General features: G+C 30.8%; 1 protein-coding gene across 1 annotated transcript; it reads left to right on the top strand.

Moving 5' to 3' along the window:
* Window positions 1-8,863: 8,863 nt before the first annotated feature.
* Window positions 8,864-19,728, top strand: LOC113517450 (serine/threonine-protein kinase fused). The gene is made up of 11 exons (XM_052894698.1): window positions 8,864-9,132; window positions 9,219-9,478; window positions 10,417-10,585; window positions 11,334-11,489; window positions 11,873-12,060; window positions 12,451-13,298; window positions 13,781-13,887; window positions 14,334-14,480; window positions 15,370-15,464; window positions 16,224-16,357; window positions 16,710-19,728. The coding sequence occupies exons 1-11, from the start codon at window positions 9,022-9,024 to the stop codon at window positions 17,060-17,062; spliced, it is 2,568 nt and encodes an 855-aa protein (XP_052750658.1). The 5' UTR covers window positions 8,864-9,021; the 3' UTR covers window positions 17,063-19,728.
* Window positions 19,729-19,948: the final 220 nt, after the last annotated feature.

Below are 19,948 nucleotides of genomic sequence, written 5' to 3'. Positions count from 1 at the left end.
ATAAAGGGGGTTGCGGCAGTTATTACCACGGCGCAGGTGGGTTACCAACCACAGTTAGCCTTTGGTAATATTTTAAGAGGGACATTAAGTTCCCATAGTCACATCTTATGATATCCACGAAAAGAGAAACGATGGTCTATTCTATGCCGGGATCACATGTAACTAGGTACTTCTGAGATATTCGATGTCAACATCATAATAGAACGCTGGGCATGGATTTCTTCCCATAAAAGAAAAAAATTACGATAATATCATGGTGTCTTAGTAAAAATCTTGACTATGATGAATATAACAATTTTTTTGAGTATTTTTTATAAAATAGCTATAATAACTATGCTATAAAAACAAATCACTGAATATCAAAAATCATCATTAAAGCTTTGAAAATATTACAATAAAATTCTTTACTCCATAACAAAAAAAAAATTAACAACTATTTTAAATCAGTTTGTAGCCAAACAAAACAACTCAATCGCCCGTCCAAACAGCCGACCTACCATTGTCCCGTCAACTCTTTGTTCTTGCATATCTTGCCTAATAAATACAGAACTACTCACGGTGATAATATGTAAACTATTTTTAAAACTTGACCTTTTTTTTCTTGATTTCAGTTTATACTCTTTTAAAATAACTTTTATTTTTTGTGACTAACCAAAACGAAATGATGGTGAAAAATGGCAATGACCATTAAATGTAATTCGCGCCTCTTTGTACTTTTATAAACGCACTCGGAGATATAATATGAAAGCGATCCACTCATCAATCTATCATCACAGCCCATCAAGCACGTCACGTTTGTCTCAATATGTGCCAATTTTCAAGTGAAAAAGAATTCACTTGAAAATTGGCACATATCGAGTTGAATAACACTAACGTCCTTCGTGACCTCAGGCTGTAGTCTGTTAATAAACAATTTTCTCTTATTATTTTATAAAGAATGTATCTATAAAAGATAGCATTAAGTATTTCCATATCAATTGCTAAAATAGGCTAAAATAGTGTATTGTAAAAAAAATTACATACTCTATATATATAACTTTCTGTAAGTCTTTTCAAAAAGCTTTAATTATTTGTTTGTTTATTGTTTCAGGCGCTAAAAATATAGAAATAGAGATTTTTAACGAAAATTATTTACAATAAGGGACATAATGATACGTATATAAATATGGAATACGTGTAGATATATCCTAACTTATATATTTTACATAAGTATGTGCTAGTTTTAGCGTGGTTTTACCCGCTTGTATACTGATAAAACAGCTAGTAATTTATAACTACAATTTTTAGTTTTTTATAGATAAGAGTCTATTTCGGTCATCTATTTAGATCCTATATATTATAAAGGTATAATATTGTGTGTATACATTATATATAGTATATAAATGAATATAAATTTTGATTGGCGATTGAGTGTTAAAGAGAATTTTATTTTGTGAACATATCGTACTTGTGGAATATGACATAAACAGTTTTGAAACGTGACCTAACCAGATATATTTGTTAAAGGGATTTGTATACACACACACTCTTTAATAATTAAAAAAAGAATATTCATTAGATGTACTTAAGACAGCATACTATGCGTATTTATCTTATATAGGTAGTATAAGGCAAATAAGAAGATGCATACAGATAAAGATATACAGAGTACCTCAATTTGTAGGCGACAACTAGAGAAACTGACATAGATTAAATTTGTTTTTTTCTCTACTATTTTGTTACGAACCCGAAAAATAAAATAAATAAGTACACTAGTTTAAAAGTGTAATGTGTTTACTTTTTAATCCTTAAATTATTCACAGATGTGCTTGGCTACATTACATTCACCTTAATCTGAAAATAGTTACACAGCAACTCGTAGCAATTTCACGACTTCAGTGCAGGCAGCTATATCTATAAGTAGGTAGGTAGTTACACATAGGTATATATTTTAGTATGTCTATATGACTTTTTTTTCAACACAGGAGGTAAATAAACATGTGGCTCACCTGATGGTATGTGACTACCGCCGCCCACGATCACCCACAATACCAAAGGCATTGCAGATGTATTGTCAGTCTTTTAAATTGAAATATGCTCTTTTCTTGAAGGTTATGACGTCGTATCAGTTCAGAAATACTGCTGCTGGAAGTTGATTCCAAAGAGTGGTTGGTTCTAACTGTGTGTCGATAGTCATAAGACAAGCGATAAGTTTATAAGTATAGATTTATCAGACTTAAATACTCAAAATAAAAAAGGATTGTTCAACATATATTTTTTTCTCACTGTATACGCTATACGAATGTTATAGTTGTTTAGGTTTATATATATACTCCTGTAAGCGTTTGTTATTTCTATACTTGCATCTGTTACACTCGTAGTTTATGATAAACTTGTTATTTATCCTATAAAGTAACGGGATGGTGCCAATACAAATGTACTAAACATAAATCAATCGCCTTTTTATGAGCACTGGAATTTCGAGACAGGTTATTTTTAAACAGTTATGAACTCAACAGTTCGTAAAATAAGGTTGATCCAGCACGTGCCTGTATTAATAGTGTGTTGTGTTTCTGATAAAGTAACATGTAGTTCTATTTTACTATAATATAAGAGGGTCGATAAATATTTCCTTAAATTTTGTATACTGAAGTTTGTTTACATTTGGTGGAACTTTCAATTTATGTTGAAATAGCGTTTTCATTTGTGAAATTATAAAAAAAGCAAAATTTAAATAAGAACGTTCTCTTCTCATGAATTTCAGAACAATGAAAATGAAAATTAATAATTAATTAAAGTCTACTTCTGGATAGTGTATCAACATACACTAGATTTTAAGTCAGACTTTCAGAAACACAACTATGCAACATACAACAAAGCTAGATCCAATTTAGAGCAATAGTTTTTGTGTGATACTGGAATAAACCTATAGATAGACAAAATTTCTAAAGAAATATTGTTTTGGCTCGCCATGTGTGCCCCGGCATAGAATGGGCCACCCTCTTCTTTCCCGTGGGTGTCGTAAGGAAGGGCGAGGAATGGGCAGCAGCGTCCTTCTTAAAACATCTCTAAAAGCCTAATTGCGGTTGCCAATCAGCCTGCTAAGCGTGGTAACTACTGGCAAAATTCCCCTTATGGGGAAGGCTGTCAGTGGACAGTTAACGACGGAAATAATAATAATAATTTTTTTAGCATCTATTGATCTTATCAAGACCCCTTAAAATAAAATTTTTATCCATATCTCTCATATACATAAAGACATTGTTTAGTTAGAATTTTATTATGTTAGTAATAGATAATAATAGTTAATTATAGTTTTTAATAAACATGTTACAATAGGCCTTTAATAATATAATGTCTTCTTGTATGATAGATACTATTTCAAAAGCACATTATAAAACTAATTCTCAGAATTATGTACACTAAAACTTAATATTAATGTTTATAGCTCTGCACTGGGTAATGGCTGTAAATTGAATATTATTATTAGACATTAATACAAAACAGAATCCAACCTAAGGACTTGCCAGAAAAACAAAGACATTATAATTAAAAATATCTAGAAGCTGTTTTTCTGTTTATTTGTATTGCAATTTTCAACGTCAGTTTGTCTGTGGAGGCAATGAACAATCCTGGATTTTTATACAACTTGGAAAACTAGCCTGTTTTTTGACCTGCCTAATGAATCATGATAGGTAATTATCACATATAGACAGTAACAGCACTATAGACATTACAGAATGTACTCTGATGCCCTGTATCTGCAATGCCTCTATACTGTGTGTAAGTAGATATTTATCATGCATTGCCATTCTTGATAACTAAGTTACAACTGCAACACAAACGTATCCTTATATTAATGTGGCTGTACATTACTATACCATATATTAATCGGATTCACAGAGATTATTCTTTTTTACAGACAAAATCGCCAAGTACAATTTTAATAGATTCCGTCGACGACGCAGCTCTGCCTCTATCTTATACAGCAAAACACATGTGCTTGTTTGTTTTATACTTTTCATGTTTTTTTGTCGCTCAGACAATATACTTTGTCATTGACACAGTTTTCTTTTCTTCTCAAGCTCTTAAATTCGACGAGAGACAACTCTCGTAACTGTAGGCCGGTCATAATACAATTCCAAATCTGCATACTACAACGTAAACATGTTGTGCAAAGGCTTGAATAAAGATAATTATTGTCCGCAAATAAAATTCGATCATCTGTGCAGGCAGGCATTAAGAGCGTTTAAAAATATCAATTACTAAATGATATTAGTTATTAAATAAATCATATGATAAAAAAGAAAATACTGATATACATCGTATTGATAAGAAGATAAGTAGGCAAAAAATACTTATAGTTTGAAACAGCTCAATATTGAATTGCTTGCACTTTGTTTCATTATAATATAATCGGCTAGCACAGCTCTATACTGTACTTTTTTTTATGGATAAAAATGGAATGGCAACTCTGCCTGCGCTAACGGAATACGCTGGCGGAGCACCAGTAAAGGATGATAGATGAGAATGAAAACAGGCCATCATGATGAAATCATTAGGAATTAACCACGATAGTTTCCAGGGGGAACCACGAGGAGGTCGACCTGGTTGGGTATATTGCTAGCAATGGGATTCTCAGTCTCCATTACTAACAATTCCTTTCCTCCCTATACTTTACTGTTAGTATTAGAATTTTATAGAAATAAATACCTATCCGTAGTAAAGAAAAATAAAGCATAATAAAATACTGTCACCGAGTAAATGCACAATAATACAGAGACAGAGTATTTAAGTATTTACTAATTATAATAATTTAAGTCCTAAGCGCTCCTGTCAGATTCAGTCCAAGACCGTCGAACTTCCTTTATGTAGGCTACATTTTATGGGGAACTGAACTGGAGCTGTGCTTTTATGGAATAAATTCCCTCCCCACATACAAGAGATTCCTTCTATTACCTCTTTCAAGAAAAAGTTTAAATTGTATTTTTTTCCTATGATTCGTAATCTTTATTTTTCATTTTTAAAAGGTAGGATTGTATTAATTTATTTTAACATTTATTATATAGGTAGGTAGTTATTATATGTATGTATTTATGTAATATTCTAATATATATTAGTTTTCCATTTAACTATTATTTGTATGTATTGATTAATAATAGTATTTATACATATTCACAGTATTTATAATTGTTCATACAGCATTCGTGCACTTAACTCGTTCGCTAACGACATGCTTTCCCTCTGTATTGGATTGTCTAGAAGAGATCTTTTCCAGAGATAAGTTCATCCTTGCTCACAATATTTATAAATGTATTATTTATGTAATTTACAAATGCAATAAAGAATATATATTTATTTCACGACACGTGCTTCAATTTTTCACGCAATTTCTACGGGACTACGAGGTAATGAGACTGTGTAGATAGAGGATGGGAAGTTAGGTCTATTATAAAGGTTCTTGTTTAAAATAGTAATAGGTAAGTATAATTTAATTTGCGATTGTCGTAGCAATATTAGTCTGGCGCTTTTGTGAAAAATATGCCAAGTCTAGTTAATCTTATATGCATTTCTACCGCATACTTTCCACGCTTTCTTCTAAAAAAAAAGCAAGAATAACAAAATATCTGAGTTACTTAAATCCCTAATGTACACATACGCCCACGTTCTGTCTCGTTTGTTTACAAGATCGTACACGGCTGTGGAATAATATGTTTCAACGTGAAATAATGCTTTCGTCCGAGTCTTGGTGAGCGCAGTTGGTCCGTGTTTTATTGTATATGCGATCTCGGTTACTATCTCATACAGTTGGTTGCCATATAATCGAGTATAAATAGCGATCAGAAAACAAACCATCAATATAATCTTACCGCTGTCGAATACATAGGTTAATCTTTTGGTGAGTGTCGATACTTACCTACTGCATGTTCCCTGAGTTTAATTTAGGATCTTAATAAGTCTTGTTTTCTAAGTTACATACATTAGTTACATTGTTTTGAAATCTAGAATGTTTTTATTATAATTACAAATATATAATTAAGTAAGTAAAAAAATATGTAATGTTTTTCATTTTTTTGTAATAAGTAAGTACACTAGTACTACAGTTATTATGTATGTAAAATCATATGATAAAAAAAATTACTAACCTATACAAAATGTTTAAAACATGCAGGAATCTTCACTGTTTTACAGTTAAAAAGAGCTATTTTAACTTTTTTTTTTTTGATAATAATAGGGTTGTTACTTACAAACCCTCTTTCGTTTATATAGAGACGATTTTCTTTTTTTATTTTAATGAATGAAAATAGATTGGTAATCCTGCCTGTGCTAACCGTATACGCTGACGAAGTACCGACGAGAGATGATGTTATTGCTGTATCAGCCGCACATTTCTAAACATAAACCACTTCCCAAAGAAGAGTTTTGTCAGTTGTTGCTATGCTTGGCAGGCGGATTGTCTACCGCGGTTAGGCTTCGGTGATGTTTTAAGAGTGACGCTGCTGCCTATCCCTTAACCATTAATCTCCCTTAGTCCCTTAGTCACCACCCACGCGAAAAGGTGTGGCCCATTCTATGCTAGGATCACACGGCAAAATAATAAAAATATTACACATCGCCATCTAGCCTCAAACTAGACATAGCTTGTACTATGATACACAAAGAAAAATGGAAGTGAATACGAAAAAACTCAGTAAATTTTCTCAAGATGGTATATTATTCAGAATATCTGTATATATATCGTCACTGTGCGCTTGAAAACAAAACCAAAAATTATTGTCAGTGCGAATGCGAAAAGAGATAGCCAGTAGATTCCAACTGTCTGTATTAACAAAACAATGGTAATTAAACAGTGCTACCAGTAAATACAACTATAAATCTTATAAATTTAAATTTATCTCTCGAGCCAACACTGTGAACGTTTATGTAAAGTGTTTTCAGTTAGTATAACTATCTCCGAACAGTTTTTATTATGATAACAATAACTATTTAAATAAAATGTTCAAATTGTGGACCTAAAATTATATTATATAACTATAGAAGTTGTTACATATTATAAAACTTGTTTATAATTAAACATTTAAGTTTCGAACATGCTTTTATTTTATTACCTGCATAAAAAAGACAAAAAGTTAACTTCTTCAGGTTATTTTTTAGTTACAAAAGTTATTGTAAACAAAACCACAGAATAATAAATGTTAGATAAGAATAAATAGACCAGGAAAATTAGTTTAAAACTGTTTACGTACTCGCGTACTGTAAGACTGAAAGGACAATCATAAAAAGGAGACAAGAAAATAATTACACAAGTAGGTATACGTGTAATGTAAATATGTTGCGTTCTTTTTTACAGTCTTAATTTCAATTCGGGGACGTTTGGAATTTTATTTGATTTAAACCAGATAGTTCTTTCGATTAATTTCTACATAATACTATACAAAATATTTCTGATTGTTCTATAATATTACATTTAATGAGATCAATGTTTAAACCGTAATTACGTGAAAGACGTACAATTTTATGATCTCTCTTTATAGAGTATACTGTTTTGCCCATGATATCTCCCATGCGTTGCCATTCCTGAGAACTTCCTTCAAACAAAAATACAGAAAATGAACAATATTTTTTTAATAAAATATAATAAAGGTAAAAAAACATTATAAATAATTTTATAGAATGGTACACTTATTTTATGTTTACGGGTACATGTTCTGTAATTGCTCACAAACTAAAGTCGTATTGATAAAAAAATCTAACTGTAGCTTTAAAGAACTCTTTAGTTAAAATGTCAAATAATACCTACTTTAGGAACGATTGTAATAGAACGTTATTCATAAACACTCAATAAGTTATTAAATATTATATTGGTTGATGGATTTTCGTCATTATGTTGCAAACTAAGGTTGCATACTTGTCAAGTGCTACAGACTAAATAACTAGAAGTCTTCACAAATACATTACTCTTACTATTATATATATATATATATATATTTGTAATAACAATTATAAACATATAATAATTACTATTTTAATAAAAAAACGATTATACACATATATAAAAATATTAATTGACATGGACTAATTTAAATAAATAGAATGTTGATTGATTATGTCTTTGGGATGGGTGTGCATCTTATATTATAATAATGTAATTCTTCATAATTAAAAGCAAATTTTCAACAACAACAACAACTTCTTTATTCTTCTGATTCATATTTTATGATCTAAAATATGAATCAGAAGAATAAACAAATTGCATTTATATTCATAAAATAATATAGTAATTTGTGGGTTAAAATGTTTAAATGTTCTTATAATAGGCATTTTTTTAAAGATGATACCTCACCTGCGATAACGGTATATACTGGCGGGGCACCAAAGAGAGATGATAGGTGAGATTGAAGAGGCAAATTAGTTAGCCCATTGTGATGAATACACTTGGAATTCAGCACGATAATTTCCAGGGGGAACCACGTGGAGGTCGATCTGACAGGATATATTGTTAGTAATAGGACTGGTAGTTTGTATATTTCTTACTTGTATGTTTTAATATAATTCTTACCGTTATTCATATTTTTTATGAATAACGGGTATAACGGACTGGAAATGCAATCACAAAAACGAGACGAAATGTTATTACACTTGAGTATAAAATGGGAACATGAAACAGTACTGCACCATGCACATTCTATTGTTAAATTTATCGATTCTGTATATAATCGTAAATTGAATATCACACTGTAAGAACAAAACTATTAGAGACAAATTAAGAAAATCTCTGATTCACTACCATAAATTAAGAATAACATTGTATTATTCTTAATCTATGGTATTTCTATTTGTTAGTGTCAATGTCACTGACAGTTATTGTCACAGTGACAATTGTCAACTTGTTTTATTATCTATTACCAGTAATGTAATTGTAAAGTTTATTTTAACATTTAAAAATATTTATTATTTATAACTATAATGATTGTTAAACTACATCGAAAATAATACATATCTATTTATAATATTTATCCAATCGTTATTCATCTGTGAAGTATGGAAAGTTACGTAGTTATATCGTTTATTGGTGAAGGATCATTTGGACGTGTTTTTAAAGCAAAACACAAGGAAACTGATGCTGTAGTCGCACTAAAAGTTATAAGAAAGGTTTGTTAAGCGAAAGAAATTCCCAGTACTTATATGTAAAGTATAAAATATTACTTATATAATAATTACGATATTTTGTTTAATAGAAAGGTCGGTCGTCGAAGGACTTGAAAAATTTGAGGCAAGAATGTGATATTCAAAGGCAACTGAAGCACCCTAATATAATACGCATGATCGATAGTTTCGATACGGAATCTGAATTAATCGTTGTCACAGAATATGCTGAGAGAGAGTTGCATAGTATATTGGCAAAAGAAGGATGTTTAAATGAAGAGCAAGTGAAAAAAATAACATGGGACCTTGTATCTGCATTATATTATTTACATTCACATAGAGTACTTCACAGGTAATGTGATTTTATTGCAAATAGCTTGATTTTATTGTATAGTAATTTACTAATATATTAAGTACATTACTATATTTTTACCAATTTTTTATTGTTTCTGTTAATTATGAATGAGAAAATAAAATAACTTTGTTAACAAAGGAAACCTCATTATTTGCTGAATCTAATGTAATTATAATTTCCCAAAGGTTGACTAGCATAAAAACATTTGTCATTTTAACTCCACTATTATATACACTCCACTAATACACTATAATAAACTTTAATACACAATATACAATATTGTGTATTAAAGTTTAAGTAAATGTATTATTGTACATGTAAAATTTAAAGTCATAAATTTTATGAAATAAAAAGAAATCCAAATACTTTTTTAAAGTCCACAGTATCTTTTAATGTTTATAAAATTGCATTAAGTTTATTGCATGGCTATGACTTATGATTTTAGTTACAGTTTCAGGTGGATAATTTAAGCAATTTCAGTTAGTCTTCCCTTTGTGTGTATTCAAATTATTATTACATTAACCTATTATACTAACATATAAGTTGCTGTTTTGTTTAGAAGAAAATTTTAAATTATCTGTTAGTTAATGTGACAAACTGTTAATTACTATTTGTATCCTATGATTTTATAATATTCTGATGTATGGGAGTGAAACTGCCATGAATTTTGTACATATGCTTATGTATTTGCATGATTAAGAAAAAACAGTCATCCTTTCAAACATCTTAACAAATTGTATTTATCATAGAATTTAAATAAGATTGTTATATTTAATAATATTGGGTGGTTTATACCTGCTTGCACATTTTTTTAATGTTTTCAAATTGTAATGAAAATATTACCTTATTATTACAATATTACATGAGTGACTGCAGTAAATTATTATAATTGCCTGTAATTTTTTTTAATGTATTTTTCAATAAAAATCTTTCAGAGATTTAAAACCTCAGAATGTCCTTATAGACAGTAATGGTCAGGCCAAGCTGTGTGATTTCGGATTAGCTCGGATAATGACAAATGCTACTCATATTCTTACCTCTATCAAAGGCACTCCACTGTATATGGCTCCTGAATTAATTGAAGAAAAGCCATATGATCACCTGGTACGTAATTATGGATTTTTATAAATGACTTAAAATGTATCTTTATATCTAACAATTATTGTAAAAATACCACAGTATAAATAATAGGTTCTATTTCATAAAGTATTGAAACTTGAATTCCTGTTTCAAACTGACCACACCCTCTCTGTAATCCAAACATAATCGAAGATCTTCGATACAGTAATGGATATTGTTTAGGTTGGGATGTGGTCAAACTTAGCTTTATTTTAAATTCTTATTTAATGTGGACTTTTATGACATCAGTTTGAATTAAATATAACATATAGTATTTTAATTACAAAATTTATTCCTTAAAATTAATGTTAGTATATAATTTGTTCCCTAGAAAAAAAAATTAGAAACAAAAATAAAATTCTAAAAAAAAGAACACCTGTATCGATATAATAGGCACTACATAAAATATGTGTACATATCTTGTTCTGTGTAATACTGGTAGTAGGTTTTGTCTTTAATCATATAAAATTATTTTCTAGGAATCTATTAATGAATACTAACAGTAGTTTTAAGGAATAGTTTTAGTTAATTAACACACTATATAATATAATATATCTGATAAAAAAGACCAACTGTGTTCTGGAGTCTTGAGAGTTATCATAAAATTTATTTTTAATTTATCATAAATTATATTTTTGAAATATATATTTATATAACTAATTGTGTGTTTTAAATTATTAATGTAAACATCATGCTAATAATTTAAAAATTTTGGAAAATTGTATATCTACAGGCCGATCTCTGGTCTCTTGGTTGCATTGTGTATGAACTGATAGCTGGGCAACCTCCATTTTGTACTCTATCACTTTGGCAACTAGTTCGGATGATTCGACATAAACCTGTTCAATGGCCCAGCTTCATTAGTGTAGAAGCACGCTCCTTTCTGCAGGTATTTTTAATTTGTAATTACAATTATTGACTAATGTAAATTGATAGTTGATCCAACAATAGACGCTGTGTGTGAAAAAAAATGAAAAAATGCACTCTTGAATACAGTAAGACACACAGTATGTACTCATAAGTACAACGGTCCACATGAGAGGCTTAACGGCGAAAAAGAATTAAACTTATTTTTTTATTACAATATTATAGGAAAAAATGGTGGGTTAGCCAAGTTAGTTATGTCATAAGATGATTACTTCCTTTTTCTGCACTCTTGGTTTATGCTGTTAGAACACTAGTGAAAAATGATTACATTTAAATGATGATCTGTGTACTTAATTTTAACCTAATTTTACTTTTATAATGCTGAAATAATGTTTACAATTTCAGGGTTTGCTGCATAAAGATCCTCTGAAGCGATTAAGTTGGCCAGAGATTTTGAAACATGAATTTGTTGCTGGTCATGTATTAATACTACCAGAAGATGTACAAAGTGAATCACCATTTACAAAACCTTTAACACACAGCCAACAAGAAGCTAAACAACTGCAGAGAGATAAAATTAATAGCAATGCAAGGTAATGCTACTTAAATTGTCAACTTGCATAAAAGGTTGTATTTTTATACAAAATTTATAAACGTACAAAGTGTTGTCTCATATATTGTTAATAATAATTTCTATATTATTTTTAAAACTTATGTAATTTTTTTAATGATGTCTACAATTACAATCTCAATGGAGACTGCACATACATAGTATTTTTAATTGCATATGTGTAGTGTTGAATAATTATATGAAGTTATTAAACACTATATTGCAATAAGGTATGCCTTGCCAGAAGAGTTTTGTAGCGGATTAATTAACACAATTAACAAAATATTATAATACTAGTTAAAATTATATGTAGGTATTAATTATCATTTGGAATGATTATAACAAAATTGCAAGATATAGTTTTTAATTTTAGGACTATGAAACTAGAAAGTGAGTCATTAAAACAAAATACTAGAGAACACGATCTAAGAAATGTACGTGGTGTTATACAAGTTACAGAGTGTGTGCCCATGTCAGACGACGACAGTATTAGAGCCACAAGTGCTTTTAGTGTTCGCGATAGTCTCAAAACTGATGACGAAGACCAAGCACAACCAATAACTGCTGTCAATGCGAAGTTACTCCGTCATGAATATAATGTGATGAATAATTCAAACCTCGTTGTTTGTAATCTTGAAAAGAATATGGCGCAACTAATAGCGACAAATAAAAAACAAAATGATTGTAATTTAAATAAAATGGATAAAATAGATGAAGAAAAACAAAATATAGACAAATGTGTCGAAGAATCAAAAGCAGTCAGTGGTAACAGCAACAATGCAATTCAGACAAAACAAAAAGCGAAATCAATAGAAACACATACTGCATCACAAAGTTTAGAAAATCCTAAAAGTTCGACCAAATGTAGTAGCGATATTAGTTCAGGTCTTAGCAAAAGTGTCCCACCATCATATAAACAAAAGATATTACAGTTTTCAAGAGATAAACTTAGATTTGGAAGTGGAGGAAATAAGTTAACAAGAAGTATTAAAAGGTCATTTCACTTCAGTAGAAGCTGGGATAAAAACAAAGGCGATAGTCAAAGGCGTACAAGTGAGCCAACTGTCGAAATACCAAGTATCATTAATACAGATAAAGAAAAGTGCTCTAAAGAAGAGAAGGATGAGGATAGTGAAAAATGTGAAGTTATCGAGGAAACATCAGATGATAAAGAAGTTGCTAACAATGACAATATACTTAAACCAGAAGAAAAACATGAAGGTAATGAGTTTATGTACTGAATTATGTTATACTTACACAATTTGTATAAAATTATATGATAAATATGAAATAAATGTAATGAAATTAAGTATATCTATGTAAAATAATAAATAGATTAGATAGATAAAATAGAAATAGAGTTAAAAATAGCATAAACATAAGTTTTATCCTAAAACTAATATCAATAACTATTTATTTCTATTACATATCAAATTATGATAATAATTATATAACATTATAATTAAAGATTATGTCCTACAAAGCACTCATTTCTTTTGTGACAATTAGTTATTTTGATGTAAAAATTAACAGATTTTAATACAATTTCAATGCTGAAAATATATCCTTTCAGTTGAAATAATTATTTTCCAAATAGGTTTAGAATTAACGGAGTTATGAGGTAACAAACATAAAATAAATACAACTAAATTTAAGCTTCCTTCTATTTGAAGTCGGTTGATTATAATATTCTTACTTTACAGCAAAAGAACCATCTTCCATAGAACTAGAAGAATGGGAAGCATTTCTGAATTCCAATATAAATGAAGTAATGGATGGCGACGCCGAATCACTTACTCAACTTAATATGGTTTGTATTCTTTTTAATTTCTCTTATCATATCTCTGTATTTACTTTAAAATATGACGCGATTAAAAAACATCAAAATATGTAGAAAAATTTGGGAATGGCTTACTTTGATATCTAAATCTATGTACGAGTATGTACTTAATAATTGCTCGCATACTGTAATTTTTTTATTTGATAAATGTCATCTGCTTGAACATCTTTGTCTCATTTGTTTGCATGGCTGTTTTTCGATTTGCAAGGTGGGATATGACAATGAAATTACAATGGCAATACATGAAAGGTGTCATGAGCGACATCGTGTACTCTGTTATGTCCATGGTACTGTTCATGTCTATGGTTGATTATTACCACTTTCCAGTCATCATCACAGGTGACCCGTCAGCTTGCCATTCCAAGTTATATAAAAAATAAAAAATAAATGTGTTTAGTGATACCTCAATTTTTCAGGTGAGCATGGTAATAGGTGTAGTAGGCAGTGCAGCAAGGGCTCGGACTGCGGGAGGCGGTCGTGTGTGCGGCGCTGTAGCCGCGCTCTTATCCCTGCCTGCGCTTGTCCACTCGCTGCCTAGACATACACTGCTTAATATTCAACATGTTTGTATCTCACTATATAATTCCATTTTTATAACAATGTTTAAAAATTACATTCAATATTTTTTTATATATAAAAATCCCGTCCAAGCTAATCTCTGAAACCGCTTAGCTGATTTTAATGATTTTTTTAAAACATGTAGTTATTGTTTTATATTCACAAATGTAGTTATACATTGTTTTCTGTATCTATTTGGTTCAAAACACTTGTCTATAATGCTACAGAGGCTTTACTTACCCCAAAGGTTTGACAAAATATCTTAATGACCTAAATTTTAATAATAAATACGTACATACACACATATACGTGCACACGCGCAAACACAACTTCCAGATTTAAAATAGAACAAAATTATCTCTTTGTAAAAAAAACAATATCTATTATATTGAAAACACACCAAAATACGAATACATAGTAACCCTGCGGAGTGAGGCGGTGGTGACTTGTAATTCAGGTATTCTTATACCTATCTCAGACACCAGTTTCTCACAGTTATATTTATAATTCGTTAAAGCTAAGCTAATTTTATTATATTTAAGTGTGATGAATTGTGAAGAGAAAATAAATCGCTTTATTTACTTTAATTCGTCTACACTTGATATAATGAATTTTACGAGCACGAGAAAGTATAAGCTTATAAAGTTTTCGTCCCTAGTTGTATATTTTATTTAGGTAAAAATTACATAGTCAAAGATGTGTTTATATAAATATATTAGAGTAACCATGCATTTTTACTTGAGATAACGTAAATAATACCTAAGTACTACGTGATAGTACCTATATTTCAATTTCTTATAAGTGGTTTTCTCGACTTTTATTATATTAAAAAAAAATTATTGCCTATCTGATTTGCATATTTTAAATTATATATGTATTTGTTCGTATAATCAGGTTTACCTCGAGGCTAAAGTGGTGTTCAACTTCGTTGCTGCTATAAATACACTAATGAAAAACAGTAGCAACTCAGATGACGTGGCGGAAGACAGGTATTTCTTATGATCTTTTTAGTTAGTAAACTTTATGTTACAATCTGCATATATGTTTATTTATTATATTGATATGGACTTTATTATTTTTTTGGTTATGTATATTTGTTATTACAAATGATCTAGATAAAAAAAAGTCCTCGAATAATTGACTTATTCTTCAGTAAATAAACATAGTGACTTGTTCTCGGAGAATGAAGAATGAACTGAAGTATGAATAAATTGCATCAAGATATAAAACATTACCATATAGGCAGACTATTTACAACGTTGTATAAGGACACAGATACAGATTATTTATTCATAATTTACAAAATTATAAGTCTTGTCCACGCAAGAAAACGTGTATATATATATATATATATATATATATATATATAATCATATTACATATTTTCGTCCCATTTTTGCATGAGCCTGTATAGTTTCTATAACGCGGTGACAAGTTATAGTGTATTTTTTTTATACAACTTAGAATGGCAAACAAGCTGACGGCCCACCTGATTGAAAGTGGTAACCGTCGCCTATAAACATGAGCAGTACCATGGACATAACAAAGTATACTGTTTCGCCCATGATACCCCCTATGTGTTGCCATTCCTGAGGACTCGGATGTTATTCCTCTGTACCCTGTAAATTCACGCCATATCCCATTTCCCCTTATTTTGACAGCTAAGACGTCATAACGTGGCGGAAAGTAACTCCTATTCTCATTTTGATTGTATACTGGAAACAAAATTGTGCATTTTCTATGTGCAGACTGCAGGGCGTATGCCGCATGGTGGAGGCGTGTTCGTGGTTGTGCGCGCGTTCAAGCAGAGGTGCACGTCAACTGGCTACTGCGCTATCAGAGCATAAAGCATATCCAGTCTTCACCGCGCTCATGGCCCAATGTAAGTCACGAATGCTGTTACTTCTTTGTTGTTCCTATAGTTCTGGGTCGATGCGTATTCAACATTCTAAATGTCTATCTACTTTAATTATTTTTATACTAGAAAGGGAAGGAATGAAAGTAGATAAACGCGGTTGGAAAGCGTTGTGAAAAATATATAAAATAATGCAGATTTATAAACTTTATTAAAAAAGTTTTAATTGTTTGCACAGTATACATGTAATAGAAAATATCATCCCATTTAGCATTAATATTATGTAGTATTAAAAATCGCAAATTTTGTTAAGAATTTATCATATTATCATTTATTTATAGATGAATAATTCTAAATCATTATTTTGAATCAATTTCAGATACAAAAACACCACGTATAGTACTAAATATTGTCGGACTACTGATAATAGTCTTGCAAGATCTACCCGAACACGCCGACGTCGTTGAGAAGATTCTATTCGACGATCCGAATTTCAACTTCTTATACCTACTAGAACAACCCAATGATCTATTAAGAATTAGAATGTGTATATTAATAAGTTTATTATGCACCTTTTCCTGTACGGCTTTTTCGGTCGCCATGGAGACAAAATGGACAAAGAAACAGAGTGAGTGCTTAGAAACATTACATACACATTGCAATGTAACGTTGAATAGGGCAGCTCGGTTAGCCACCAAAGAGGTTAGTAATATGCCTTTTTATGTCCATTAATAATTTAGAGGAATATGTTCGCATTATCATACTCCACAGAATGATTTTCGTCCGACTAGAAGTCCGACACCCTGTGCCTAAAAAGGGAGACAGATCGGATCCATTGAATTATAGGCTTACTGCCATCGCTTCTCTTCTCTCTAAGTTGATGGAGGATACCAAGAGGATCACGATTTGTTGAACGATCACCTATACGGTATTAGCCACCATCTTTCAACTGGTGATCTTCTAGTATACCTTTCACACCGTTGGGCTTTTGCCGTTAAAAGTAAGGGTGAGGCATTGGTGGTTGGCCTAGATATAGCAAAGGCTTTCGATCAGATCTGGTATACGGCCTCCCCGAGGAATAATGCAAATGGATTGCCAGCTTTCTGTCCGTCAGATGCATTAAAACCGTGGTTGACGATAGTAGCTCCGACAGCATGGACATTAATGCTGGCGTCCCGCAAGGCTCTGTGTTGTTCCCAACGCTGTTTTTGCTGCATATCAACGATTTGCTGGCTACGGTCGACATTCATTGTTATGCGGATGATAATACTGGGAATTCTTATTACACGGGCCGTGCAAATATTCCTCACATCGTTGTAGAGACTAACCGCGAACAAGTTGTGTCTGAAATCGAGAGTATTCTTGCTAGAGTCTCCGATTGGGGACGACTAAATATAGTCCAATTTAATCTATCTAAGGCTCAAGGTTGCGTGTTCACCATTAAAAAAGCAAGAATTGTCATCTCCAAAAATATTAGGATCCTTGGTGTCGACATCTCCAGCACTGTAGAGTTCCGAGATCATCTATATAGGGTCAAGCCGACGTCCAAAAAGCTCGGGGTGCGCAATAGAGTGAAACGGTACATCACTCCGATACAAAGACTATTGTTGTACAAATCGCAAGTACGGCCTCTCATTGAGTACTGCTCTCATCTGTAGGCCGGAGCACCTGGATATTAGCTTAGTCCTCTGAACTCGGTCCAATAGAGTCGGGCCATAAGAATTGGTGACGATCCCAAGCTCACAGGCGATATCAAGCCCATAAGTCTGAGGCGAGACCTTGCCTCCCTTTGTGTGTTGTGTTCTGAGGAATTGTTTGAAATGATGCCTACAGCCACCTTTTATCATCACACCGCTCGTCATCGACAGGGAATTCATCTTCACATGCTTGAACCTAAATGGTCACGTACACTGCGATTTCAGAGAAATTGTCTCTCACGAATGCTCAGGCTGTGGAATGAGCTCCCGAGCTGAGGATTTCCCTAGAAACTACGTTATGAGATTCTTCACAAAGGGTATATTGAGTTTTCTTCATAGTCGGCAACGCGCACGTGATATCCCTAGTGTTCATAGTCTACAGTAACCGTTCATCATCAAACGGGCTGTATGCTTGTTTGCCATCTTTGTGGTATAAAAAATAAAAATGTTTTCATTTTTTAAAGGTTTTTATCTTTCTAATGTATATCAGCTTATATAGTTATATTTATTATGAATCAATTCTCAACCATAAGAGGCGTATTACAATTTGATGATAATTTCTTTCAATAATGTTATTTTAATGTTTTAAATCAATAATGGAAGTGTGATCACGCAATTTTCTTATAGGTATAGCTATCAAATATGTTGTAAAATTATTTACAGATTTTAAAAGAAGGTTAATAGTTTCATTAATCGATATATCGATTCTATATGAATATAATTGATAGGGCATTGACCTCCAAAGGCATGTGCCTTAGGAGTGGCCGGCATCGTATAAAATAATGTATATAGTATTTTACACGGCACACGTAAAATGTACTTTCAATTCTCTGCAATAACACGTATTAATAATAAATAAATTATGTGGCAATGTTGCTCTGCTTAAATAAGGATTAGTACGATTCTCATATTACGTCACAGAGGTCGCCTAATTAACTATATGGCACATTTATTTTCAATACTTTTCTGTATAACAGATTTATTATTTCCATTTTTATTATATACTCTACTAAATATTATATGACTTACCTTTAATATATAACTCCTTTTTTCATAACTTTTATATACTTTTATATTACTTCATACGATATAATTTATTCTATATAAATTTCTAAGTACGATATTACTATAATATTATGGTAGTAAACATTTTGGCGGCACTAGATAATGAAAAATTTATAACCCTTGTATAACTTTAAGTCAAAGTTGTACGATATCTCTCAGACATAAGACTGCTAATAACGAATTTTTATAGATATTTTTCGCCTTTATGTTGGCCTAATATATTAGATATAGTTTAGTTATTAATTTTAAAAATTAAAATTCCAATATGCAATGTGGCCTCAGTAACGACTATTGGTATGCACGAATTGCAGAATAGTTTTGCATCATTAAAAAAAGTCGCACCATAAGGGTGCCTTGATACCATTTTTAACAATTATTATGAATGTATATATCTTTAAGCCTTTCAAGTTAGACTTGTTCTCATAATATTAGAAAATATAAGTATATAATTTTATAAACATTGACCTTTGATACAGGTGATCCATGCTTTTTTTTAATATTTTGCTTACTTAGTAGAAAATTTTGGCATATTTTTTATTCAGAATTCATTTAAAAATAAATTAAGTTATAAAAGTAACATTAATTAAACATATCTATTTTTCTATTTGTTTATATAGTACAAGCTTTATATATAGGATTATGCATAATTATTTCGACAAAAAATGTGCCAAGTTTATTAACTAAAAATGGTATGTATTAAAAACAGATTACAACGGTTACTATGTAACCATATATCTATTGCTTTATATAAAAAAAAGTTAATATTTTTTTAATCTATGTAGATAGCGGTAATTGTAAAATTTTATTAATGGTAATTCGTGCCATAAAATTAATATTGTAAAGTGTCAAAAGGAAT

Source organism: Galleria mellonella, unplaced genomic scaffold (genome assembly GCF_026898425.1).
Source record: "Galleria mellonella isolate WM207_F2 unplaced genomic scaffold, CSIRO_AGI_GalMel_v1 utg223, whole genome shotgun sequence".
Classification (NCBI taxonomy): Eukaryota; Metazoa; Arthropoda; class Insecta; order Lepidoptera; family Pyralidae; genus Galleria; species Galleria mellonella.
The sequence above is the reverse complement of the archived record's forward strand: the minus strand, read 5'-3'. Positions and strand labels throughout refer to the sequence as shown.